Source organism: Sebastes umbrosus, chromosome 13, assembly GCF_015220745.1.
Source record: "Sebastes umbrosus isolate fSebUmb1 chromosome 13, fSebUmb1.pri, whole genome shotgun sequence".
Lineage (NCBI taxonomy): Eukaryota > Metazoa > Chordata > Actinopteri > Perciformes > Sebastidae > Sebastes > Sebastes umbrosus.
Window position 1 is genome coordinate 11,075,959 of NC_051281.1, and position 25,411 is coordinate 11,101,369.

General features: G+C 38.9%; 1 protein-coding gene across 1 annotated transcript; it reads right to left on the minus strand.

The window, feature by feature from the left end:
* Positions 1-3,267: 3,267 nt before the first annotated feature.
* htr1fa (5-hydroxytryptamine (serotonin) receptor 1Fa) lies at positions 3,268-25,359 on the minus strand. Its single transcript, XM_037790905.1, has 3 exons — positions 25,208-25,359; positions 6,298-6,412; positions 3,268-5,829 (listed from the first exon to the last, which is right to left on the minus strand). The coding sequence occupies exon 3, from the start codon at positions 5,826-5,828 to the stop codon at positions 4,626-4,628; it is 1,203 nt and encodes a 400-aa protein (XP_037646833.1). The 5' UTR covers position 5,829; positions 6,298-6,412; positions 25,208-25,359; the 3' UTR covers positions 3,268-4,625.
* Positions 25,360-25,411: the final 52 nt, after the last annotated feature.

Below are 25,411 nucleotides of genomic sequence, written 5' to 3' on the forward strand. Positions count from 1 at the left end.
TGTGTCATTTAGAAATATAAATTAATTACTGATATAATTATCCTTATCAAAGTATAAATTTGTTATCAATCCAAAATACCAATTCATTACTTATAATATAACTTAATCACAATACCAATTCATTACTTACATATTTATCTTAATCATATTGACTATATGTTATCTTTTCTTTTATGCACAAATTATTATTTATAATATACAATTTATAATATACAATATGCACATGCAATACAACCCACAATATATACATACATACACATATTCATATATATATACATAATATATATATATATATATACTATAATAATAATAACGTTTTTTAAGGTCATTAACAATACACAACAAGCAATCATCTCTAACCATTTTAAATGCCTCTTATAGTTTAAAAACACAGATTTAAATATTATTATTCAACAAGTGAGCCCATTGACAGAATGACATCAAGAAAATGTTTGTGTGTATCTGTTGGCCCCTGTATAGGAGGTGAACTTCAAATTCATTGAATGAAGGTGGAAATTTATGTGAATATGTGGTAGGTTGTGGTAAGTTAGTATAAATTGCTTTATTAGTTAGTACTGCTTTATAAGTTAGTATAAATTGCTTTATTAGATAAGTAGTTTTTTGTTGTGTACAGAGCATATTATGTGTTACAATGGACAATACTTTTGAATAGGCTTCTGCATCTGTATGGACATAGTATTAAATACTTATTCTCTATATAACGATATAGCATCCTCCTGTCCCCCACGACATAACACTACCAACCTGGCAACCCTGTAATTACAATAATAATAACGTTTTTTTTAAGGTTATTAACAATACACAACAAGCAATTATCTCTAACCATTTTAACAGTCTCGCCTGCACTATATTCACTTTTATAATAGTCATGTATCACAGCTGTTACCCTGCACTATATTCAGTTTTAACAGTTTTCTTCATCTCCTTGTATTTTTATGTCTGGTATATTCTTATGTACTTTGTACTTTGTACTACTAACTTTGTTACTGCCTTTTTACTAACATGTTTTGCACTATGGAACTGTGATGCTGGAAACTTGAATTTCCCTCAGGATCAATAAAGTTACTATCTATCTATATATCTATCTTTCTATCTATCGAAATGCCTCTTATAGTTTAAAAACACAGATTTAAATATTTTTATTTGACAAGTGAGCCCATTGACAGAATGACATCAAGAAAATGTTTGTGTGTATATGTTGGCCCCTGTATAGGAGGTGAACTTCAAATTCACTGAATTAAGGCGGAAATTAATGTGAATATCTTGACTATTCATTGTCAAGGAAAAAAAAGTGTAAATGCTGTGTGAACAAATCAACTTGCTGAGACTTGAGGCTTGCTTGAGATACAGTGAAGACAGCGTATACCGTCTACTTTTAACTCTTGTTTTTCAAATGTATTTATTTACTTATTTATTATTCAAACTGTTATAGCACTACAAACAGGACATAACGATTGAGATTGATGAGACTAGACCATTGTGCAAACTTTAGTTCCTTTTTATTTATGGCTTGGCAGTTCAAATTTCAGAAGAAACAGTTGACATAATAGTATCCTTACAAATTATCTGTCTGTGAAAGTGATTTCTTGGTCATCAGAGCAGGCTATTGTCATAAGAGGCTTATTATCATATTAAGGAAAGTCTTTCCAGTATCATTTACAATCAGGCATTTTTGAGTACAGGCTCAAATTTAGATAACTTTCAAAAACAAGTAGTTCATTACATGTTCAAGTAGAAGGTGTACAGCAATTCTGGCAAAACTTGAACAAATATATTGAAGATGTTTGACTAAGTTTTGCATATTGTTCTTCTGTGAAAGAGGCTTTTTGCCTTATGTTTTCAAATCCCCTATAGTTGTGTAAACTCTTTACCCTTGAGAACATCAACTGCTTTTTTTAGGGCTTGGATGATTCAGCGAGAGACATCCTGTTCTCCTCACCGTGTTGGAGAAAGAGAGAAAGCTTCACCTCCTGCTTGATTCCTGCCCTGATGGGTGCACTGCTATATGCTGCTGTAGCTGTTTGTGTGCTATGGAGATGGGCAACCCCTTGCATAACAGATGTGGGCTCAGTGGGTTTGTGAAAGCACTCCAAAAGCTTGTGTGTATTCACATAGACCATCTGCTATTATAGCCTGTATGTTTTATATTTCAAACTTTTGAAACAAATTGCACACTTTAGTTTGCACCACAATGGGTGGTGCGGTGAAAACACCACTGCTGAGACCCAGGCTCTATTCCTGATAGTGGTAACTCTGTGGCAGCCGTGTGCTCCAGTGAACACAGCTGGCAGGAATCAAGAAAAGCCCCCTGTTTTCGTCCTCATTGCCCAACGGTTGCACAGTTTTCCTGCACAGAGTGCCTTAATGAAGGAGGGATAGTGTGGACTTATACTTTTACAGCCTCTTAAGCTACTGACTGCCAGGTAAAACAGAAGCGGCTGGCCACACCATGTGCATCAAAGGAAGCACTTTCCTTCCACCTGCTCCACAACAACGGTGTGTGGAATTGGGAATTACAAACTAGTGGGTAAAACTGGGAATAAAAGTGATATTTTTCTTCCTTCATTTTTAAAATAGACAACAGCATTTGAACATGATCCTCATAACAATAAGTTTGACAAGACAGAGGAAAAAGAATGTCTGTGTTACTGAAGGCTAACTGGCTTTGATGGGAGTGTTGGGTAAGATGTGGATACAACAGAAAAGATTCACTTTCACACATGGGTCGAGTGAATTTAGGCATTTAGTTTATGTTTTGATGTCTTTTAGAATATTTTTGTGCATTTTTTTAAATAAGCAAACATATATTTTCCATAAGACGTGGCCTATGTGACCGAGAGGATTTACACATTAATGCATTATTTTTAATTTTCTTTTTTTTTCTTTTTTTACTTTTACTTGTTTGATTGATGAGGCAAAATGAACAATTCGATATTTCCAGATTCATGAATTCAAATGTAGAAACTGTGAGAAAGAGTGATGCAGTTCTGGAAAGTCTATAGTCTTTCTGCTAGCCACAAGGGGGCGTCAACACACCTTGTCTGTTCACATCTAACAGTCAGCAGATCGACATATGGGTTGCAGTATATCCTATTAACATTCATTTACATATAAATATTATCAGTGAATTATCATTTATGTTATTCCTGCTATCATTCCATCCATACACATACTGTACTCCTATCACTCACAGACCAAATCTTCACTCAGAAAATGATCATTAACTCAGAGAAGAACGGGGGCACATCATTCATATGTGGGCTGTTTATTATTGATTATTGAGACAGTGAGAGACAAAGAAAGAAACAGCATACAAATACTGGTCATACTGTCAGATGTACAGTATGTGCGTGTATGACACAATTTATCTCTCTGGCATACAGTACACCCTCACAAATGACTCATCCACAATATTTCCATCAACATATCGTGTGCCCTCTTGGAGGCAGTAAAGAAATAGTAGGTCTATTCCAAGTACTTGAGTGGGATTCATGTAATGAGGATTTCTGCACCGGGCGTTCTCACATTCATTGACCTAAGCTGGCTATGGCGTGGGAGTGAGATGGGATGGGGTGTTTAATGGCTCCAGGATAGATAAATAAATAAATAAATAAATAAATACATAATTACCCCAAGAAATAACTTAAAGGAACATAAAAGTTTGTGCAAAACATCACAAATCATTAAAGTGGCAGTGTCTTATAGAACCTGTAACCCCTTTTGTATTGAACAACAAGCTCAATTTCTATATTGGTCCCCAAGTTGTTTTTCTTTTATAATTTGGAATGTGTTATTAATGGTATGATTTGGTCCTAGATCATAAAACATTTTATTCACATTGAAGGCATTCTTAGCTGTTTATCCTAAACATTTAAAACATGGTATGTTAAGTTCAGCGGTGTGAGATTTATGAAAGGCAGACAATAACTTCCCGCTTTCGTACTGTCAAATGAATGAAGCCTGTATCATTGCCATTGCCTGACAAAAAGCACACATTACAAATTTATAATTCATATTTGTTGGAGTTGGAGTGTTTTGCTGAATACATATCACATTCAACAACAATTTCTGTTAACAATCAGTGCAACAGTCAATCAGATGAAAGTCCCCTTCTTTAATGTCATGGCCACAGGAAATCACAATTTGGTATGCTGTGGTATTTTACACATGTTAGCCAGCGGCTTGGACTAGATAGAAGGGAGGTCATTAAATGGAGAAGCCTTAATGGTCAGCTATTTCAAGGCCCTTTAATGGGGCTGATCACTAATGCTCAGAGCTCAGACCTAAAAAAGGTCAGTGATGGCCCATTTTCTAAAAACCAACATGTCAGTGTCCTTTCAAACACACCAATTAACATCAAGGAAATCTCAGGCTGTTCTATTAATAGCAAAGCGTGGAACTTTGCTGCAAAGCTCATTGCTGAGCTGGTGCCATTTAGGCTTTTGGAGTGCCTGATGGAGCATCTGGAAATGGGTGTCAATCCATAGTCTCTCAGGTACGTTGAGTCAGTATTCAGTCAGTACTCTCTGACATCCAGCCTTTAGTTTGTCCCCTCCTGGTTACATGTGGCGGTGTATGGGTATCATCATGCATTATTGTAGCCATCAGAGGTAATGACTGCACCTTACAAGTCTTTGGAAAGCTTTTTTGAAGTCTTCATTAAAGATGGTGTAGATGAGGGGGTTGATTAGCGAGTTGAGATAGCCCAACCATGTCAGAAAGTCAGCCATCTCCATCGAAGTACTGCAGGAGCCGCAGGTGTTGACGATCACCTCCTTCACAAAAAATGGCAACCAACAGATGACAAAGGCCCCTATTATCAACCCCAACGTTGATGCCGCTTTGCGCTCCCGTGAGCCTGAGATCCGTGGCCCTTGGTAGAACTGGCTCCGACGTGACTCACTGCGTGACTCACTACGTGACTCATGCCGGCGCGACTTGCTCTGGAAGGCCTTTACCGATGCACGCACCCGTTCACGTGGTGGAGGCTCCTCAGTTGAGGGTTCAGATAAAGACTTTTCTGGTGGGCTTACAGGATCCGGACTTCGAGGTCCCCCATCGTCTTCGCCATCTCGGGATGACGGGATCATGCTGCCATTGGTCATACATGAGTGACGGCTAGCTCGGCTGGCCTCCCTGCGCATATACAGGTTCTGAGCAGCCCGGTAGATTTTGTAATAGAGAATGAGGATGAGCATCAGGGGGATGTAGAACGCTCCGAGGGTGGAGTACAAGGTGAAGGCCATGTGATGGTGCATCATGATGCACTGGTCTTCCTGCTCTGTATCCCCGTTGTAGTGCCGCCAGATTAGAGGAGGAAGGGAAATGAGGATGGACAAGAGCCACACCATTACCACCATCACCCCAGCCCTGGCCCCCGTGCGTTTGCGAGAGTACTCCACTGCATCAACAATGGCCCTGTAACGGTCGATGGCGATGGCAGCGAGGTGCAGGATGGAGCATGTGCAACAGGTGATATCCACACTTAACCAGATGGTACACACCGGCTGGCCGATGAGCCAGGTCTCTTTCTGGATGTACATAATACTGAAGGGCATGACCAGCACAGCCACCAGCAGATCGGTCACTGCTAATGAGCAGATGAGGTAGTTGGCTGGGTGATGCAACTTTTGCGTGACTGCGATAGCGGTGATCACCAGGCAGTTGAAGAATGTAGTCAGGACAGCCAATACAGACAGAGTCAGCGTAAGCGGGATCTTACTGGGAGGGAGTTTTGTGGTCTCCAGTGAGTCATTACCACTGCTACCTGTGGCAAACACCCCGTCAGTGCAATTGGAGAAATCCATTCTGTAAGCAGAATGGAAAGGGAGTTGTGTATTAGACAAAAAGGGAGCTTAGGGAAATTGTATTTTCAAAAATTCCCATTCAGAAGACAACAAATCATTTGGAGTCAATAATGTTTTTGACTGCTGTTTAGTTGTTATTCAATCTAGTCATAATGTGGCGTGGAATTTAATCAGTCAGTCAGCATTTTAGCTCTATGAAATGATTGGAAGAATTGTACTTTCTTTGCCCTCTTCTTTTTTCAAACATTTATAACCAATAATTTTGCTTTCTGCACTTCATACATAAAACATGCCCAAGTGGATAAGAAGAAAGTTTTCATTTAAAATGTGCTTTTAAAGATAATGGACTGTAAAGACTGTGCCCAAGTTCATGAAACATTTATGGGTGGCAATACTTGGAAAATCTTTACTTTAACTTGCCCACTTAAGTTTGACAAAACTCTAAAAGTAAAAATCTAGCCAACCCTACCTGTCTAGGCTCTAACGTGTTGCATCCAGTTGGTTCAGTGTGCAGCAGACCGTCTGCTCAGATCTGTCCTGCCCGCTAGCTCTGCCATCACATCACCTCTGTCACTCATCAACACCTGTGAGAGAGAGACGGAACAAAAGAGAAAAGTTGTGAGAAAGAGAGGGGGAGAGAGAGGAATAGGCAGGAGAGACTGACGAGAGAACGACAAAGTAAAGCTACAGCCAAGGACGAGTACACCTACACAGCAGATGCAGTGAATGGTTTCTTAGAAGCTAATGTTTGCATGTCTGTTTGAATTTAAAAAAATAAATAATAAAATAACTTAATTCATGTGAACCGCTTTCTGGACCATTGCCTTTTATTATAAGCTGATCGATTGAGTATTCATCCATGCATTCTGCTCTTCTAATTAGGGCCAGTCTATCATAGCTCATTGGCTTGATTATTAATATGATTATACTGAGTTCTTTTCATAATAACATCACAGTCTAAATGCTGTTTCAGAGGCTTTTCAAACTTAATAAGATTCAAATTTGGTGGAAAACTTTTTGGGAATTATTGGCATGAACATACTTACATTTAAAGTCATTCAACATCAGACACAACTATTCAGTGTCTGCTTCAATCCAAAAATATCACTCTTTGTATTTAGGGAATAAATATACATATTTGTTGATATTAATTAACCAACAGCCACTATACGATTAAATAAAAATTCTCAGGTATGACTGTCACTGCAGATCTCCTTCACTCTCCGCATTGCACGGTATCCTGAAGACATGAGTGGGAACGGTTGCTATAGAAACAACAAGAAGTACAGTACTTTTACTTAATGTGACGATGGAGCAAAGGCAGCCAAACTCTGACTGTCTCTGCGGAGTCTGTTGGATTCCCAGAGTAGGTCCAGGGGGTTGGAGGGTGAGCGGCATGGCAAGGCTACATGACAGGTGAATGAGATAAGATATTTTACTTCACTTAGCCCCCTAACAGATGGCAAAGTGCCAGCTAATATCATTTACCAGGAAAACTTTCAAAGCCCCTTCTTGACCAAAAGGGTTCTATATAGTGCCAAAAATATATTTTTATTGTTGAAACATAGCTAACCCTTACTGCTACGACCCTTTTATAAAAGGCTCCAGAAATTGTGGTGTATCATTCTTATCATCATTGCGCCTTGTACAGTTTAAATGTGAAGTAGCAGTGCAGAGGCATACGATGAGTATTGTTTCACTACTTCATTCAAGGTGTGGGCACTGGCCATCCCTTCGCCAGCCTGAGTCACCTGGTGCTCTTTGCTTAGTGTGATGGTTTTATTGTATAAAAAAAAACACAGTTTATAAAGCATACTGTCACGAAAAACCCTTTAGATTAACTGCAATTTGTGTTTACGTCGTATTTTTCCTGCACACACAATTTATGGGAGATAAAATTATTGTTCGCTCTCCCAGCTCACTGTTAACAGTGCTAGTGTGGAAAAAAGCAGCTCTGGCCTGTTAGCGAAGGTTTACAAATTGATTTTCAGGGTCGGTGCAAGAAAATTACTTCCTAAAGTGCAGTTTCACCAAACACTTTAATAAAGCTCTTTGCTGAGACGAGTCGGCCACAGTTCATTATGCTACATTTGCTGCAAAATATATCCAAAATCCAAATGGTTTCAAAGCTATTCTAGAACAAATTGCTTTGCTTTGGACCAACGACGAGTATTTGCTTGAGTATTTACTTCTTTACACCTGAGTCTTGAGACAACAAAACTGTTTCCCTTTGTGTTATGATGCAATTATGCACTCCTTCCCATTTACCCTCGAATGAATTTGGAAGAAAACCTAGCAATACTTGATATGCAGATTACTTTGCACAGATAGATAGATGATAATTACTGCTGCACTTCTGTTGCGCTCTGTGTCACTGCACTGATGTATTCTCAGCTGTACATCTGAAAACAGTTATTTTTTTTCCAGTATTTGTGCACAAACGTATATTTAGAGTATATAGTGGGGCGTGTTTTTTAGTAGTGTGCGTCTGAGCATGCAAGTATGTATAAGCGATGTGATTGACAGTATGCGCTTACAGTGTCAGCCTGTCATTATGTGCAACAAAGAAAATCATCTGCTTTTGTCTGGAAGTGTTCTAAAACACAGGCTTTCTGTTCAAGGCCATCTGAAGATAAGCTCCAGTGAGCCAGAGTGAGGCTGCTCTCTGCTTTGTTCAGAACAAAACCCAGTGCCCTTGCATGAATTCTGCAAACAGGGAAAACAGCTTCATTCACTGACTGATGGCCACATTGTTTTTAAATTATACAGTAACTTTCAATTTTGTTTTTTTATGGTGCTGCTACAGTACATTATGTTCTTCATTAATTATCTACTCGTTATTGAGAGGGTGATGAGAGATAAGAACCAGCACAGTCTGATACTGCTCAGTAACTTTTAATAAGCTCCGTGATCTGCGATATTGGCAGATTTATTCAGCACTCAAATAACAACTGTCTGCATTTTCAAAAATCTTTCAAAAAAGAGTTGCTTATTATGTGACTGTAATCAAACTACAGCAATATGTATAATGATGCTTCTACAGTCTGCAAGTAACAGATTCAGGTTGTGCAGATAACGAGGAGGCTGACAAAGCAGAAGCATGTTGAAAATATTCCCTCCACATTCAGAGATGAAGATGTAGAGATATAGTTTAATCCAGTGTTTCTCACTCACAGCTCAAACACATGCAAGCACCCTTAAGACATATACTGTAAACACAGATACACATATGCACACATATACATACACCTACTACCCTCTAATTTCAAAAGGTTTGCAGTCACCGAAAAGAATGCCAACCTTCTGACATTCAGTCTCTCCCTCTCTCTCTCTCTCTCTCTCTCTCTCCTCTTACAAGAACAGGGAAGCTGCATCCGTCACATGGAGTACAATCTCTGAAACACAAACAGTTTGGCCCAGGCAGGACATCAAGCTGCCAAGTGTTGTTGTGAAGGAGGAGAGTTGTGAAAACGCTGACTGACAGCTCACGAAAGATGCAAAATAGATGACTAACTGCGGCACCATAAGACGGCACAGCAACTCTCATTCATTTGCCGGTCTGTCTCCTCATCTCTTTTCATCTGCTGTCTATTTAATTTGGTGGTCGAGGTAAATGACAAATTTGGCAAGAAGTAATACGGCAAAGGGCTCCCTCTAAAGCGATGGAATAGTGTTTTTGTTTACTCTTGAGATTAAAGTGGAAAGAAATGTCATACATAACTGAAGGTGAATTCTGCTCTTCTGGTACAGAAAAGCACTCTACGATAAAACATGATCAAGTAACATAATGAACTTTATTTTTTATGGAACGGTAATGGCATGGGATGATATGAATAAGTGAAGGGCTCTGTATAGGGCTGAGTACTTGTATTAAACAATCCCCTAATAATCCAATATTATTATTCCCATTCAACTGTCATTTGTAATCACATTTTGACAGACCACTTCCAAGCAAATATAGCTCCACATCAAGGATTACTAAAAAAAACAAAAAAACTTACTGGTATTTGGGATTATAATGACAAGTGACTAAAAGACAATATGTGCTAATTGCTAATGTCTATTTCTTTGTGACTCATACTCTGTCCCGCATTTTCACAAAAGGGTTGATGTCATTCATTCCCAGCATTACCCTGAGTGGGCTAAACTGCTGTCATGTCCACTTTACAGCAGTCACTGTTCTCACTCATTGACCTGTGTCCTTGTTTCAAGCCTGACTGGATCACTTCATGCGTGTCACAGCTGGGGTTTCACTGCACAAGCGGATACACACCATGTCAACGCCAGCCCTCTCTACCTGTTTCATGCAGATAGAAGTATTAACTGGTGAGATTCCCCTCCCGCCCCCCGAGTACTGAATCCAATGGAACTGGTTCAAGCGCTCACCAGATCCAAATGAGGCAGAGGTGGTGCATGTTTTGTAATGTTGGGTAGTTAGTATATACAGGTGACATAACATAGATTATTTTGTTGCTGTAAGTGTGGAGTTTGAGTTATTTTAACCAGCTTTAATTGCTATAGACAATACAGTATGTATGCTGTTTTGTCAACAGCGTCGCTTTCAGTGATATCCAGTGTTGGATGATATGTTTTTAAGACACATCAGCGCATCAAATCAAATGATAATTTGACCTCATCTTTTGCATTTTATGTTGTGCTGTGTAAATATTTGGTATTCAACTGTAATGGTTCTTAAAATCATCTGCAGCATTATCAGTGTATGTGCACTGGATGCTTCCAGTTACATATTGGACCATGATTGGCCCAACTAGGTGTAATGTCACAAAATCATGCATGTGTGCACACGTGTTGCACACATATTAAGGTGAGAAATTGTCCTTCTAGTGTCAAAGTCTGCACATAAATCATTCTGCTCAGTGAAACATCCAAATTAAGGAACAAATAAGCAAAACATATTTTTGAGTGGAGAGGGACTTTAAGTGATGTTGTGTTGGCTGAAAGTTTTATTGTATCCTACAGCGCTAAAAAGGATCTTTTGGTTCTTCTTGTTTAACATTTGTGGGTCTATATGTTTGGTTTGCCCCTACACTCAACCTCGGACGTGAATGAACTTTTAAGACGGAGGCTCCCTTGAATTTGATGCAGTACTGACTTGAACTTCACTATTGTGTTTTGGGCTGAGACTGATATTCACACATATGCTTTAACTGACTCATTAGAATGAAGGCTGTACAAGTCAGCCATTACAAATATCTACACCATGAATGACTGATATAATGCTTCTGGGAAGTTGATGATGTATGGCAACACAGCTAATTTACAGAAACTATAATCTTGTAATCACCTGTACACAGCATGCAATCTTGACAAAGCACTCCGTCAAAGCACTTGCATGTAGACGTAAAAAATGATGGCAGAATTATCCTGTAAAAGATGCTGGTGAGATTACCTCAATCACTGCTATGCAGATTGAGACTGGTTTTGCCCAGTTCTGCACCACCAACACAGGGAGCACCGAAAAGTATTGTATCACACTGCAAAATGCTAATACGACTGATTTCCTTATTGAGTAATGGGGACAGTATTCTCATTAAAACTTTAAAGTAATACCTTTACAAAGTAACTTCCCCAACATTGCTCACACTGGCAAGCACACACACATGTGGTACAGCAATTAGATAATGTGAAAACCCACTCTGATTAAACATTCTCCATAATTATGGGAAAAAGCATCCGCACAAGCCTTTATCTAGAGAGCAGTGAATAAGAGAGATTCTAAAACCAGTACACATATTTGGATCCACGTTAACAATACAGGTTTAGTGTGACTAGAAATACCTGCCAAGAGCAGTCTGCACTGAGTTTAAAATCAATGGGTAATTGTTACTGGTGTCTGTCATCAACAGTTTCTTTTAGACTCGTGAAGGCATTCCCTTTCAGCTGATTGAGTCCCTTTGAAGCCAGCATGACTGGTGGTATGTTTGATCTGCGCTCTTTAATTGGAAAGCGCTGCATCAAAGTCCACCGCCATTAAGCAGGCTGATCCACTGTTTACCTTGATTAAAGCCCCTATAGGATTTTAACAGCTTTGACATTGTGACAGATAGCAATACGCACTATATAAGGGTCTTTAAATCAAGTTACAGCAAAACAATAACAAACGTGTGCATCTGCACTCATAATACTAGTCAGTTAATACTCTGTATTCTCTGAGTTTCTACACTGCAAACTGTCATTGGGGGATAGTGACATTTTAGGGAGGCACTAGACACACACAGTTGCATGAAAAATTACTTCCCTCTCTACATCACTGAACATCCTGACAACACTACTGCCCAGTCCCACCAATCATCTCTCTGTGACCTCATCCAAGTCGCCAGGTTACTGAAACAGCTGTGTGCCATCATCGACTTCTCCTAGATAGACTTCTGCTGCCATCCATGTATAATGGAGATGAATGGAGACCTATTGGGCCTATTTTAATGTAGTATTCTTCATCTCAATCTCACAAAGACTTAAAAATACCTTTTGATTGTTTGTAGATAAGTTTGTAAAAATGCTTGGTTTTATTAATTTCAGAAAACTTCCTTAGTTAACATTACACAGCCTCCTAGTCAGGTCAAATTAATTGCCCTTTCTGTCTGTTTAAACTTTTGTTTCTTTTCTTTTTTGTGTGTGCATTCAGTAGAACAAGGGAGCAGTCTTTTCAATGTTTTTAATTATTTTTTTATTATGTGAATGCACAATAGCAGACACCTGATGTTTTCCAAGTGGGGGAAGGGCCTTCAATGTCATCATGTCACCTAACTCTTTTGTGCCTGTTCTGGATTTGTCAACCATAAAGCTGGTGCACTTGGATACATCCTCATTGTCCTTGTGCACATGCCCAAGCTGGTAGCTGTTGTGATTGTGCCTATTAAATTAACTGTCACTGGGAAAATCTGTCACTATGAAATGAAAAAATACTGTAAAAGCAAAAGCTGCAGCTTGCTATAATGAGATGAAAATAAACTCCAATACAACTGTGACAAATATGAATTAATATGTATTTGTTTAGCATAACAGCTGAAATTATTTATTATTTCTAAATTATTTATCAAATTATTTAAAAACGAAAAAAGGGGCATTTATATATTCTTTACTCTGCTTATTCATATTGCATGAAGCAGAATGATGTGTTATTTATTTAATTGTGGCCCACATAGATCATAAATGGTGTTTTAACAATCAATATCAATCAATGCATAGGTTTTGCGTTTATCACATAATGCAAATTAAGAGGATTTCTCCTAAAACCTAGATCCTACACTTCACTAGTAGCCTATAGGATGTGAGTCTTTACAAAGACAACACAGTATTTAGAGTACAGCCTTTTCAGGTGGTATAATACATTTTCCTCAGAATAGTGTTATAATGTGTCATATTATTACTAACAGCCTCTAAATTGTATATAATTTGGAGATACAAATGTGGGTTGTCAAAAGACTTATCTTGTCAGAAGGCTGAAACTGGAGTCTGACATATCTGTGCTATTTACTTCAAAGACATGTGTTTGCCTACAGTAGCTGCCAGGAAAGAGCAGATGTTATTATCTCTCACCAAATTAGGGTTAAAAAGCCACAGGATATTTTGAGTATTTCTTTAAATATTTAACATACCGTGTAGTTTGATATAAGTAAGGCCTGATACCGAAATGTTACAGCTATTAGGGTCACTAATCATGTTCAGGTGGAAAGGTATGGTCCTAATGAATTAAAAGTGTAACTCTCCTGGAGAAGAAGCAAGATTAGAAAACTCCTGAAGAAAAAATATCAGCAGCCAAAAATATTAAATGATGAAATTGTTTGCCTCTCTAGATTGCATGGCCCTTTAACACTGAGAAACATCAACACAAGCTGCCAGATACACAGCAACCACACATCACCAGCCAATGAAGCTGTTTTGGCTCATGTGTTGGCAAAATATACCTACACACATTATCACCTTATCACCATTTGGAGCTGCGTTGTGGCTACCTGAATACTGAGGTGTGATAATCACCTTCTTTTAGTTCTGTTTTGGTCCGATCAGCTCTTAAGAAAAATATCTGCTCAAACATTTAGCTGCAAGCAACCCCATTGCCCTCTTACAATTATGTACATACAGTATATACAATTAATTTGCTATAGCAATATGTTTGCAGAATGGATTTAGTTTTTTATCTGCAAAGTATTCAAATTTAAATACGAATAATTTTTATTGGCATGAATGTTCAGGTTACATTATTGCCAAAGCTAAATTACATATTAATGAATAATTACATTTCACAATAAATAATCACAAAATAATCAATAATCAGTGTTCACTGTCAATACTATTTCCTCTGTTTTCTTACAACATTCAGTTTTGGCATCTAAAGCATAGTGAACAATTTTATTGTTTAAATGACTTCTAGATGGTACTTGTGGTCTTATAAAAAGTATACGAATAATAAAAGATGCTTAATAGAATAATAAAACGTGCTTTGTTTTTGAATCCCACCTTCAAAATAAGAAAACGTCTGAAATACTCCCTTGGACATTAGCATGCATTCACTTGACAGTCCCTATAGCTTCAGCCAATCAGCTCCCTTCTACTGTCAAGTCATGCACAGTGTCAGGTTTCAATATCTCTGATCATGAGGTAAAAATAACATCTGTGGAACATCAGTCAAGTTTTTTTTCCTGCAGTGCACTCATGGGCACATCTGCATCATGGAAAGTCATGCTGCTTTGGCTACTATAGCCCCGTACAGACAACAATCACCGGGATTATGCTGGTGGTGTGGGGAGAATATTACTGCGAGATTTGGATGTTTTTCATATCTGTTCAGAGCGTGCATGGGCATGCCCTCATTTTCAATGATCAGTCACATGAACGAGTCAAATGATGTGACCAATTTAATAAGGAAGTGAAATATGATGGCAAGTTGCCATTAAGGGTGTTATAAATAAATAGAAACTAATGCCTGTCACGTTTTACTGCTAGAGATGCCCACCCAACCTTTGCATACAAGATGCAATGATGAGTAGAATAACTGTCACTGGCAATAAATCAAAGTAATATCACAAATACTCATTAATGCAGCTTTAAGTTAGTGTATAAATCAATATGTTAAGTATCAACCTGATATTATTTCTCAAACATAAACAATGACTTTTGCACAAAGTTTGTCTTTAAACATCAAACAGTGAGTTTGTACAGCAGCCGTTCTCTCAGTCGGAGGAATACACTGTGGATGCATGTTAAACTCAATCATGTGTGAGGATAACAAAAGAATTGTCACACATTTATATGCACATACTAAACATTTTGCTTCATATAAAAATGCCTTATGCGTTATGTGAAAGTAACAACCCCCAAGCGTGCACACACCCATGCACACACACAGGACATTACTTTGACTTGCATTCATTTCCTGGAGACTTACAGTAACTCGATAACCGCTTGCCTAATCCTAACCCTCACCCTAACCTTGACCTCAGCCTAACCTTACCCGAACCTTAAACCAAGTCTTCACCTAAAAATTTAATGATTTACATTATGGGGACGTGCATTTTGTCCCCAAAAGGAAGGCGAGTCCCCACAACATGACTGTGTAAACAGATTCATGTCCCCACAACATGAGTAATACATTCCCACACACACAAACACACAATGAGCCTAAATACTGACATAATCAGTGCACTTCATGCATAGTTCCTCAAACCAGCAGGAGCTAATATCCTCTGCCAATGTTCAATTATTTCCACAAGAGTTACCTTGTAATGAGGGCACCTTAGTGTAAATGCTCTGGGTGGAGGCGATGAAGCAAATGGCTAAACTGAAGGGAGGTCCATGTAAAAAAAAACATAATTCATGTGGAAATGCAATTTTTAATATCCTTTAATGGCATTTAAGAGGCTGTAAAGTGGGCTCAGTCTTAAAGCTAAAATAAATGCCCACCGTGAGCTTTTCTTTTAGGTGGCTGAAATACGTTTTGCTGCTGCTCCCGTCCACAGCAGCACATTGCTTTGCTCCCATGTCGGTGCTCTTGTCTGTTTCTCCAATCTGGAGGCGTGCCGACCGTCATCTACTGTAGGTAATACACTGACTATGGATAAGTACCTCATACAACCCCACTTAATAACATCTGAATTATCCCTTTAAGGCACGGTCACACATGCGTGAATGCAGACGAGTGACCATCGCCTGCCTAGGCAATATTCACACTGAAAGTTCACCAAAGATGAACACCACGCAAATGCGATGATGCGAATGTGCTTAACCACCGAAAGTGAATGTTTTTTTTTTCCCCTTCGCTTGCATAGAATGGAAGTGAGAGTGAATGTTGATTTAGTTTCATGTGTGCCTTTATCCTACTATTGCCTTCTTGTTCTGTTTTATAGCGACATAAAACACCTTCAACACTATGAGAAAGATAATGTGAATTTAGATGTTTCTTGAATTAAAAAGGTTAGTGTTCAACAGCAAAATCTGATGTCTCAGAAGTCAGATTGTCCTTGAATAAATCAAAAGCACTGCCATCAATGACAGAACTTTGTCACATAAATAGTGCAGGGGTACTGTTCACTTTACTGCATCAGTTTGCTTGGAAACGGACCCATCTATTCAGTAAGTCTCCTTGCAGTTGTTTGGTACAGATCAAGGTTATACTGGCATATTGTCATTCTGGTAATAAATGTTCTAATGTACTAATGCAGGATTGAAACTAGGTGATAAAAGATCAAATAAGTAGTTTCTTGGCACACTCGCTGTATTTGATTGTTCAAGGTGGATCTGTGTGTGTGAGAGGAGTCGTAAGGAGAACTTGATGTGCGGGGATTTTTTCTTTATAGCATGAATCAGTCACTTGTTCAAGTTCAAGAAATTCTAAAACCCTTCTGAACAGGTAAATTACATTACTGAATTCTCTTCTGTTATGCTGCTGAGTCAAGCTGCATGCTCTCCACTGTTGGAAACAGATGAGTGATTAAAACCTGCAAGGTGAGAGAAAAGGCTTTGAGTGCAGCAGCATGCAGCTTTATAATTTAAATATGCTTGAGAATGACTTTAACATAGCTGCCTGCAGGGTTTGAATACATTACAAATTACCAATTGAATTATGTTATCAAGTGTTGAGATTAAGGGCTTTCAAAGCTATATTTTCAGCAGGCCCATTAGCCTTTACTCAGTTCACCACTGTCGGCTAATAATATACATTGAAAACGTTCTTACATAGATGAAAAGCAATGGTCAGGCAGAGGGGCTCTTTCATTATACTATTACACACATACAGATTCATGATGCACTGTATGTTTTTTACAAATACTGATTTCAGAAGGAAGGGTTTTGATTTGGGTTTTTTTCACATTGAAAGACCAGAATAAAAGCTGTGGTTGATAAATTTAAGACAGCAAAAATGTCTTTTAGTCAGTCAGGTATATACATTTTTTCCTTGTAGTCCCTCATCTTGGAGTGGTGGATTTCAAAGTTACTTTTATGATCCTCAAAGCTTGGGTGAAATATATCTATAAATTAAGGGCCTGCACATATAAACAACGTGATGCAACGATTCCTTCTTCTTCAAATTCAGCTCGAACACTAACACCATGCAATTGTAAATTGTGAAAGTTTCGCTTTAACATAAAATGTATAAATGTAAGTTAAGTTTAAAAGAAGCAGTTATTGAATTGATTAACACAATTAAGAGAGTAGAAAAGAGAAGCTTGTATTGATTCCAAGCGCATTACTGCAGTGCACGACACAGGCCAAAGAGGAAGTACAGATGAGAAACAATATGCTAAATCAAATGTGCATATGTGCTTATGCATGAAAACAATTATTTCCAGTGTGCAATTCTGTAAAATAACCAATTAAGGTAGTAGTGACTGTCATTGCTCACTGACTTGGTAGTGACCTGAAGTGGGGTTACTATACCTTAACAGCTTGTGATTTTAATCCAGTCATAGTTTACACACTGCAAAGAAATCCACCTAAAATGATTCAGTTTTGTTGTTGTATTATCACTGTGGGACACAGGCTCTCAAAAGCTAAAATATCTTGTCAGATAACTGATAAGTAATGGCGTTTGTATGTTTTTAACAACATAGAAGTAAACAACAGGATAGCAGGAGCATGCAAGAAGTGTTACTGTATTTTATCAGCCCATGTTGTGGTTTGGATATGCAGTATAGGAAACTTGTTATATTTTATATCCCTGTCATTTATTGACCTCACTCTATTGTTTATGTATTAAATTGAAGTGTGTTAGTCACAGTTGCTTGTGGGCTTCCATACTTAAAACCTTGCTTAAGTGTTTGAACTTCGGAAGAGCATTTCTCAATGCTCCACTCAGTTATAATATATGCCAATAACAGATTCCTCTGAAATGATTGTGGCAATTATATTAGATTAGATTAACTGTAAATACGACAAACTGGAAGTCATTTAATGGACGCTTCTTGTAAACCCCACCTTGACCAACGCAATCCTTTGTGGTCAGAAATTAAATTTCCTAATTGTTAAATGTCAGGCGGAAAGCTCACAAAACATAATAGATATGGAAATGCTCACTAAGACATAACTTTGTCCCTAATCTAATGCTATCTAATCTAGTTTAAACATTAACTCAAACCAAACCATTATTACCAAATTCTTGGTCAAGAAGTGGCCGCAGTGCCTTGGATTTTCTGTTAATGACGTCTGGGTCAGAGTACTTCAGATGTGCTGTAGTTCCTCAGCAGATAGCAAAAACATTTATTCAAAGATGTGTACAATTGAAAGTCTCTTGCTATTACGAACCTACCAGAACAACATCCAGAGGATTTGCTATCGAGCCAATGGGTTTCCAAACCACTTATGAGGCTGTGACTACTTTCCAGTATAGATTAGGAGAGCAATAAAATTGGGCCTATAAAGCAGGGAACACTTCACAGGACATATACTTTGGCAGAAAACAAAACAGATATCTCTTTGGGGAACTCAACAGCATCACTAGTTGGAGGTACTCAATTTTTATCTATATCATTATCACCCATCCCCTCAAAAACAAGCGTATCATGCTTTTAGATAATACTTTTGCAGTAAATCAATTACAAGTAGAAAGAGAGTGATGTGGTGCACATTGTAATATAATCACAGTTAACACAAACCCTCACACCAGCATTATCCTGCCTGCATCTACAACCCTCCCACACACACAAAGTTTTGAAAGTAACTGGAATGAGTCGTTGAGGTCGTTGCAAATCCTCATGGGATGAATAATGGACAAGTACTGCACAGTCGGTTTTTTGAAACACTCTTACTCGTGCAAATCAGTTGAGGCACTAAAAATTGGGCGCAACGCTTTTGCAACATGAGATCAAGTACTGCACATTTATTAAGCATTCAGAATTTATTCAATGCTTTTCACCCTCACTGGTTGATGAAGAACTGGTGAACTTACACATAACTCGTGTGCCAGTCCCCAGCTGGAACTGAGCTGAAATTGGACTACAAGAAAAAGGAAATTAATAATTGGAAGTCCTTCGTAACCCAAACTGCAGAGAGCCACTGGGAAATTTGCATTCACACCTGTTGGCCCTTGTTTGCATCGCTTACAGTATCGACCATTCAAAGCGGGGCTTGCTACAATGTGCCCGAGTGCTGTCTGGATCCCAAATTCACCAAGCAATAACCTAACATATTAGCTTTGATCTCTGACTTGTCCCACACATTCAGATAATAAGCGTTCAATGTTGTTTGGTTGTGGAAATGGCCCTGCTTTCTCAAAAATCACCACAAACATAAAAGTAATCAAAGTCACACAAAGAAGAGAAAATATACCTTTTCATCTCTTTGAAGCATCAGGTTAATATCTGAGATGGGAAAATGAGTACAGGCAGTTTTGTGTTTAACAATGAAAGCAAAGAGGTGGAATTTCAACCATCAGCTTTCACAGATGTCAAGTTTGTGATAATGGCAGACGCTCTGTGATGAGTCCTTTGTGTGGATCCTATTTTAATAGCTATTTCACATAAAAGCATATACTGCATGTAGGCAGAGCGAATGATAATTCCATTCTGACAACTTAATTTTTTTGCCACCCCAGCAATTCAGCTTAAGGAAGGTTATGTTGGTTCGTCAGTCTGTGTGTCCTTCTAACGCTGCAGAGAATAGCATCCAAAGCCACTTTGTGGTTTTTGTTTGGTTCTGGTGATGATCTATTTTTAATAAATATATCAGAACTTGACAGATGGGAAAGCATTTGCAGGATGTAAATAACTCCGCTGTTTTTCGTTGCTAGCAGCTTGGACATGTTGTTAATCACGGGGTGTTACATTGAAAATCAATGGATTGAGACATGAGCTGTATAAGGCTGTGGATGCACAGACAATCCTGATTAGTGGGTTTAATTAAAAGCACAATGAGTAGGATTGTATATACTCATAGCGAAAGAATCCCTCTCAATCATCACTAATAAGTGTGTGGTGGTGTCTGTATCTGCAGAGACCATGCCCTCTGCCTGTATTATTTTACTGTATTTGGGACATTTCTGGGCATCACCCGCTAAAAAAAACCAAGCGGACAAAACTTGTTTCAAAACACGGGTTAATCTAGGGCTGGCTTTCACCCGCTGGCAAGCACCCTAAACCCCTCGTTGAGCCAGGGAGGAGGGCCAACTTGGAATCAACAAATTCAATTTATTCTGCCTTTATTGTCACAGGATTGTTGATAATAATAAAGAGAGATAGCCTTATGTAACTGGAATGAGACTTCCCAAGAAGAAAGAAAGTATTAGCCATAACAGCAAAACCTTACCTGTGACAAAGTGACAAAAGTGACAAAGTCCATGTGAGGATGTCAGGGTGGATAGATGGGTCAATAAAATATTGTTCAACATGGGACACGGCAGTTCGAGTTCAAGTTGGGACAGACAGTCAACGTGTTTTGTATATGAGGTCCCCGCCCTAACTTTGACGAAGTAGTCATTTTAACCCAAACGACAACACAACAATATTTCCCTAATCCTAACCAGGTTGTTTCTGTGCCTAAACCTGACCAAATCTTTAGAAGTCACAAATAAATGATGTCGTCCTACCAACAAATTAGACTTGTCGACTGGAATTATTTGACTTTACGAGTTGATGAGGAGCAATTAAATACACTTTTAGTTTTGGTAATGATAGATCAGTAACTTACTTGGGAACATAAAACAAATAGATGGATGGATGGATAGATGGATGGATATAAATAACCAAATGGTTTTCCCTCCATTCCACCCTCAAGGATATTTTGTATCTTTAGAATGTAAGACGAATAAAATGTAAGTACAATATGTTGCTCATCCCATCCAACACTCTTGTTTTGTGAAATTGAATGGGCATTGCAGCCATAGGCGGTGCTAGTGGGGCTTTAGGCTTTTACTCTTGTTCCATTAGGAGTCAATTTCCTGTACGAGGCCATGGGCAGAGACCATCTCTCAGACAGCGGCCACTCTATTAGATGTAGCCCCTACAGGTTCGTCAAAGTTAGTAGTTCATCTTTACAAAGTCAGTTATTATATGATCCCACAATTCATTTCTGCTAACAAGACAACAGCAGGCAAATAGGTGCTCTCTCCATCTGGCCCTCATTATTTTTGCTGTGCGTGGTACCTCACAAACACATGGACACACAAACAAGAATCCCTATGGCACAGCCGGGATGTTCGCTCTATGCTGTCTTGGTTTTGAAGACCCCTCAAATGTCTTCAAAGGTCCATGAAAAAAAATATGAGAGCTGTCTAGCATTTGCATACTAACGTTGGCATAAGAACCTCTAATTTGAATTCTCATCTGTCATGGATTGGTGACAATTAATTACACATTGATTCCTGAAGGCTATGGGCCTTTAAAGGTAGCTGAGATGCAGTTACTTTCACAATAAGCAGTGCCAGCAGACACATTAGGGAAAGAGAGAGCTCAAAAAGGGCTGTTTTCATTGTCTGACATGAATAGGTAAGATGTGTACAGACAGATTTGTATTGAGGCTCTCGCCTCTGTGCCAAGTTAGTGGAAAGCTGCACATCAGATATCTGTCTGGGCTTTGTTAGTAGCCAGGGGAAAATACAAAGACACCAAGAGCGTACCTAAAATCTCCACAAGCCAAGAACAAGCCAAGAAAAAAAAAGTACTCATCTCATCAATCTAATTTACGTGGTAGGACTATAAGGACATTTCAGCTACACAAACTGCTTTCGTCCTAATGAAATTACATGAGGTACAGACAGTATGAGGTAAAGACAGCTCCGTCACAGGAAAGGACAAACTTAAATTTAAGAGTAAACACCAGCAAACAAACACTCAGTCAAAGAACATAAGGCCATCTACTTTGAGGTTGGTTACTGTACAGTCTTTGATATTAGTGCAAATAGCTCACAGCGGTATGAGCAAAACTGGCGCTATAAAAACAGAAATAGTAGGCTTAATTAAAAATATGGAGCTGTGTAGGTTGTCCAAGTACTGGCCATATACACTACAGATATTATAAACCTTTTGCTTTTATTTCAGATCAATAAACATTCAGTTCACCACTTAGAGCCACAAGGCTAAAAACAAAATAAGTGTACCCGAGTGCTCCACTCCAGCGCAAAATAAACAGAGGGGAAACACTTACTTAGTATCACTCAAGCATCCATGTCCTCTACACTTTCAAATTGGCTCAGCTACTGTATTTTGTTTGCCAGCTGGCTGTCACAGGTTATAATTCAACAGTCAAAGTTTGTGAAATCTTCATAGCACAATTTCACAACACGCAGTTGACAGGAGAGTCGGTAGATGCATAGTTTTTTTGTCTCTCTCTTGTCCCTTTATCATATATTGTAAAAAAGCATGCTGTGTAAAGTTGACTAAAATCAACACTCAGGATTTCTCAAATTCACATTTTTCAGCTATGTCTCATGCTTAGGGTCAATGATGTGCAAATATTGATGTCATATGCAGATTTACATAAAGTTGTAAGAATCCTTTATCTTTTCTTATACCTGGACGACCACAATGCACTCTGGGAGAATTTTGTGAGGGAGGTTATGTGGATGCTTGACACGTGTTTCTGTTTTCACTGTTGCACCCTTGCTTATTTATGTTTTCCATTTGCTGTTGCCAAACTGTCTTTTATTCTCCTCGTGTTTCATGATTGTTGTGATTGCTTCTCTTTGCTTTTGCCTCTATTTTTTTTTATTACAATGTTTTTTTCTTGTAAAGCACTTTCAAACATTTTTAAGGAATAGTCTATGTAAATAAAGCTTGTTACTAAAAAATTTGCTAAATTTTAAATCCAGAGCATTAATATAGCAGCAACCAACTATTTGCTGTGTAAGGATGTAATAAATTAATGTCTACATGAGCAGAGAATGAAGTCACACTCCCTCTGCGTGTGTTGTAATCCGGGCTTCTGTGCTTACATAGCCTAGCCGGCCGTGCATTTCTTTTAGTGCATGTGAGTCCCTGTGTGTGTGCCTCACTGGCTAGTTGAGCCACGTTGAAAGCTGTATGGAGGCAATCCCTCAAACATAGACATGCTCTGAATTTCGAATCTAGCACCTTTAAAGCTGTAAAGGCAGAGCAGTTACGTTATGCAAGATTTAAGCTTGCAAATTCCCCTCTATGAAATGGCCACTATTGTTTCATTACTTGGCTAACTGGCTGACGTCAAATGTGTCAGCTTAAGAGATATTAAAGTTTTGTGAGCCCCTAAGGGAAATAAGGTGCTTGCAGAAGCAAATAAGAGCACACACAAAGAATACAAGGACATTTGAATGCAAATGAGAATAATGCAAACAAGGTTCATTTATCATAATAGCCTATGGGTGCATGCATGTACTCTACACTGATCTCCACATGTGTCTTGAATAAAAATGATGCATTGCGTTAAGAAGTTGTGCATAGCTACAGTCTCATCATCAGTATCAGAGCGAAAGTGGGATTGGTGGATCCCCATATAAACGCCCACTTGGCAGAGTGCTACAGAGCTACGCTGAATGCTCGCTCCTCCATGGCCTCATATCATCATCAGCCACAACGTGTCCTTGGTCTGACTCTGCTACCCATCACTTGTGTCCAGTCTTTTCTTTCCAAGAAAACTCCCCACGGTAATTAAGTAGCAAATGTGTCTCCTCAGCCAAAGAGAGCCCAATGTGGAGACCTTCTTCAGTATCTCAAGTAATTAAATAAAAGGGTCATCAGCAACATGTCCTCCACTGCAATCAAATCGCTGACTTTATTGTAAATGCATTTGCATAACTTTGTATTGTGCACATGCAAGGTCCAGCCCTTACATCTATTATGTTACATCAATATCAGAGTGCAATGCAGGATGGTGTTTCCTTTATGTAGTGAGGTAGAAACGGTTGGGGTGGAGGATGGGCGTGTAGCGTGTCCAACTTTAAGGCAAAAGACCAGAGTTTGCATCCCGACCTCCGATGTACAGTCATGAGAATCTACATGAAAAAGCCTGCAAGTCACTCACCCCTGAGATTCCCTCATCATCCCTCACTATCTCTTCATACCACCAACCCAGTCCGCCTGTATCTTGCACAAATGCTGCAACACACACACACACACACACTCCCCTCAAGTGCAATGCGCTCCCTTTCTCATATTATCTCCACGACACACACCATCCTTCTTGATCACACTTCATATAATGTTGTGGGTTTGATCCTCCATGGGTTGGTCCAGGAAAGCTCCCTACGTGGACCTCCTGCTGGTCAAACAACCATTGCATTGCAGCAAAACAGATTCCCAGATGAACTCCAGCGGGTCTTACGTTTGCTTACTTTTAATAAAGTCGGATATGAAGTTAATTTTGAGCAGATACAGTATACATACTGGACATTCTCACACACACACACACACACACACATGCAGCCTTTACTTTCAGATCAACCCTCCAGAAGAAGAGGAATCTCCTCATCATTACTCCCTCTTGCTGAGGCAGGTCTGGTAAAGATGCTTGCAACAGTCAGTCATACATGTATTTTTTTTTCTCTTACATAATTCAAAATCTCCCTCTCTGATTATCATGCACAGTAATCAAGAAAAAAAAGTGATTGGATTGGACACATTGGCAGAAATTCTAGAAAGACAGAGATGCATATATGCATCATGCTAAAGTCTATGGGATCACCCAGCCCTGACTTATTACATGCATTACAATAGTTGCTCAGCACAGAGGTGGAGGCAAAGTGAGTGCTCTGCTTAGATTTATAAATGTACAGAGACAACGTTGATGAGTGCAATATTTAAAAGAAAATTGGAGATGACAGCTGCACATTTATGTCATATCAATTAAACCTAATGTGCAACTATACTTCCCAATTTCGGTCCATGAATTCAGAAACTGCATGACAGCTTGTCTGTTAAATAAATGTGCAACCTGTAAAAAAAAAAAGAACTTACCTGGCTTCCGCTGCAGAGATTAAATGGCAGAAGAAAGCAGGCGGTGGGAGAAGAACATTACATTCCCTATTAATGTCCATTCCCAGCTCAGCGACGTTCACGCCGACACCCGGTTGCTGTCAGGCGACGGAGGGGGGCGCGCGCAGACGGGCGCGCGCTTTCTTGGCCATAGACAGAGCTCAGAGAGGTGCGTCAGTGAGGAGG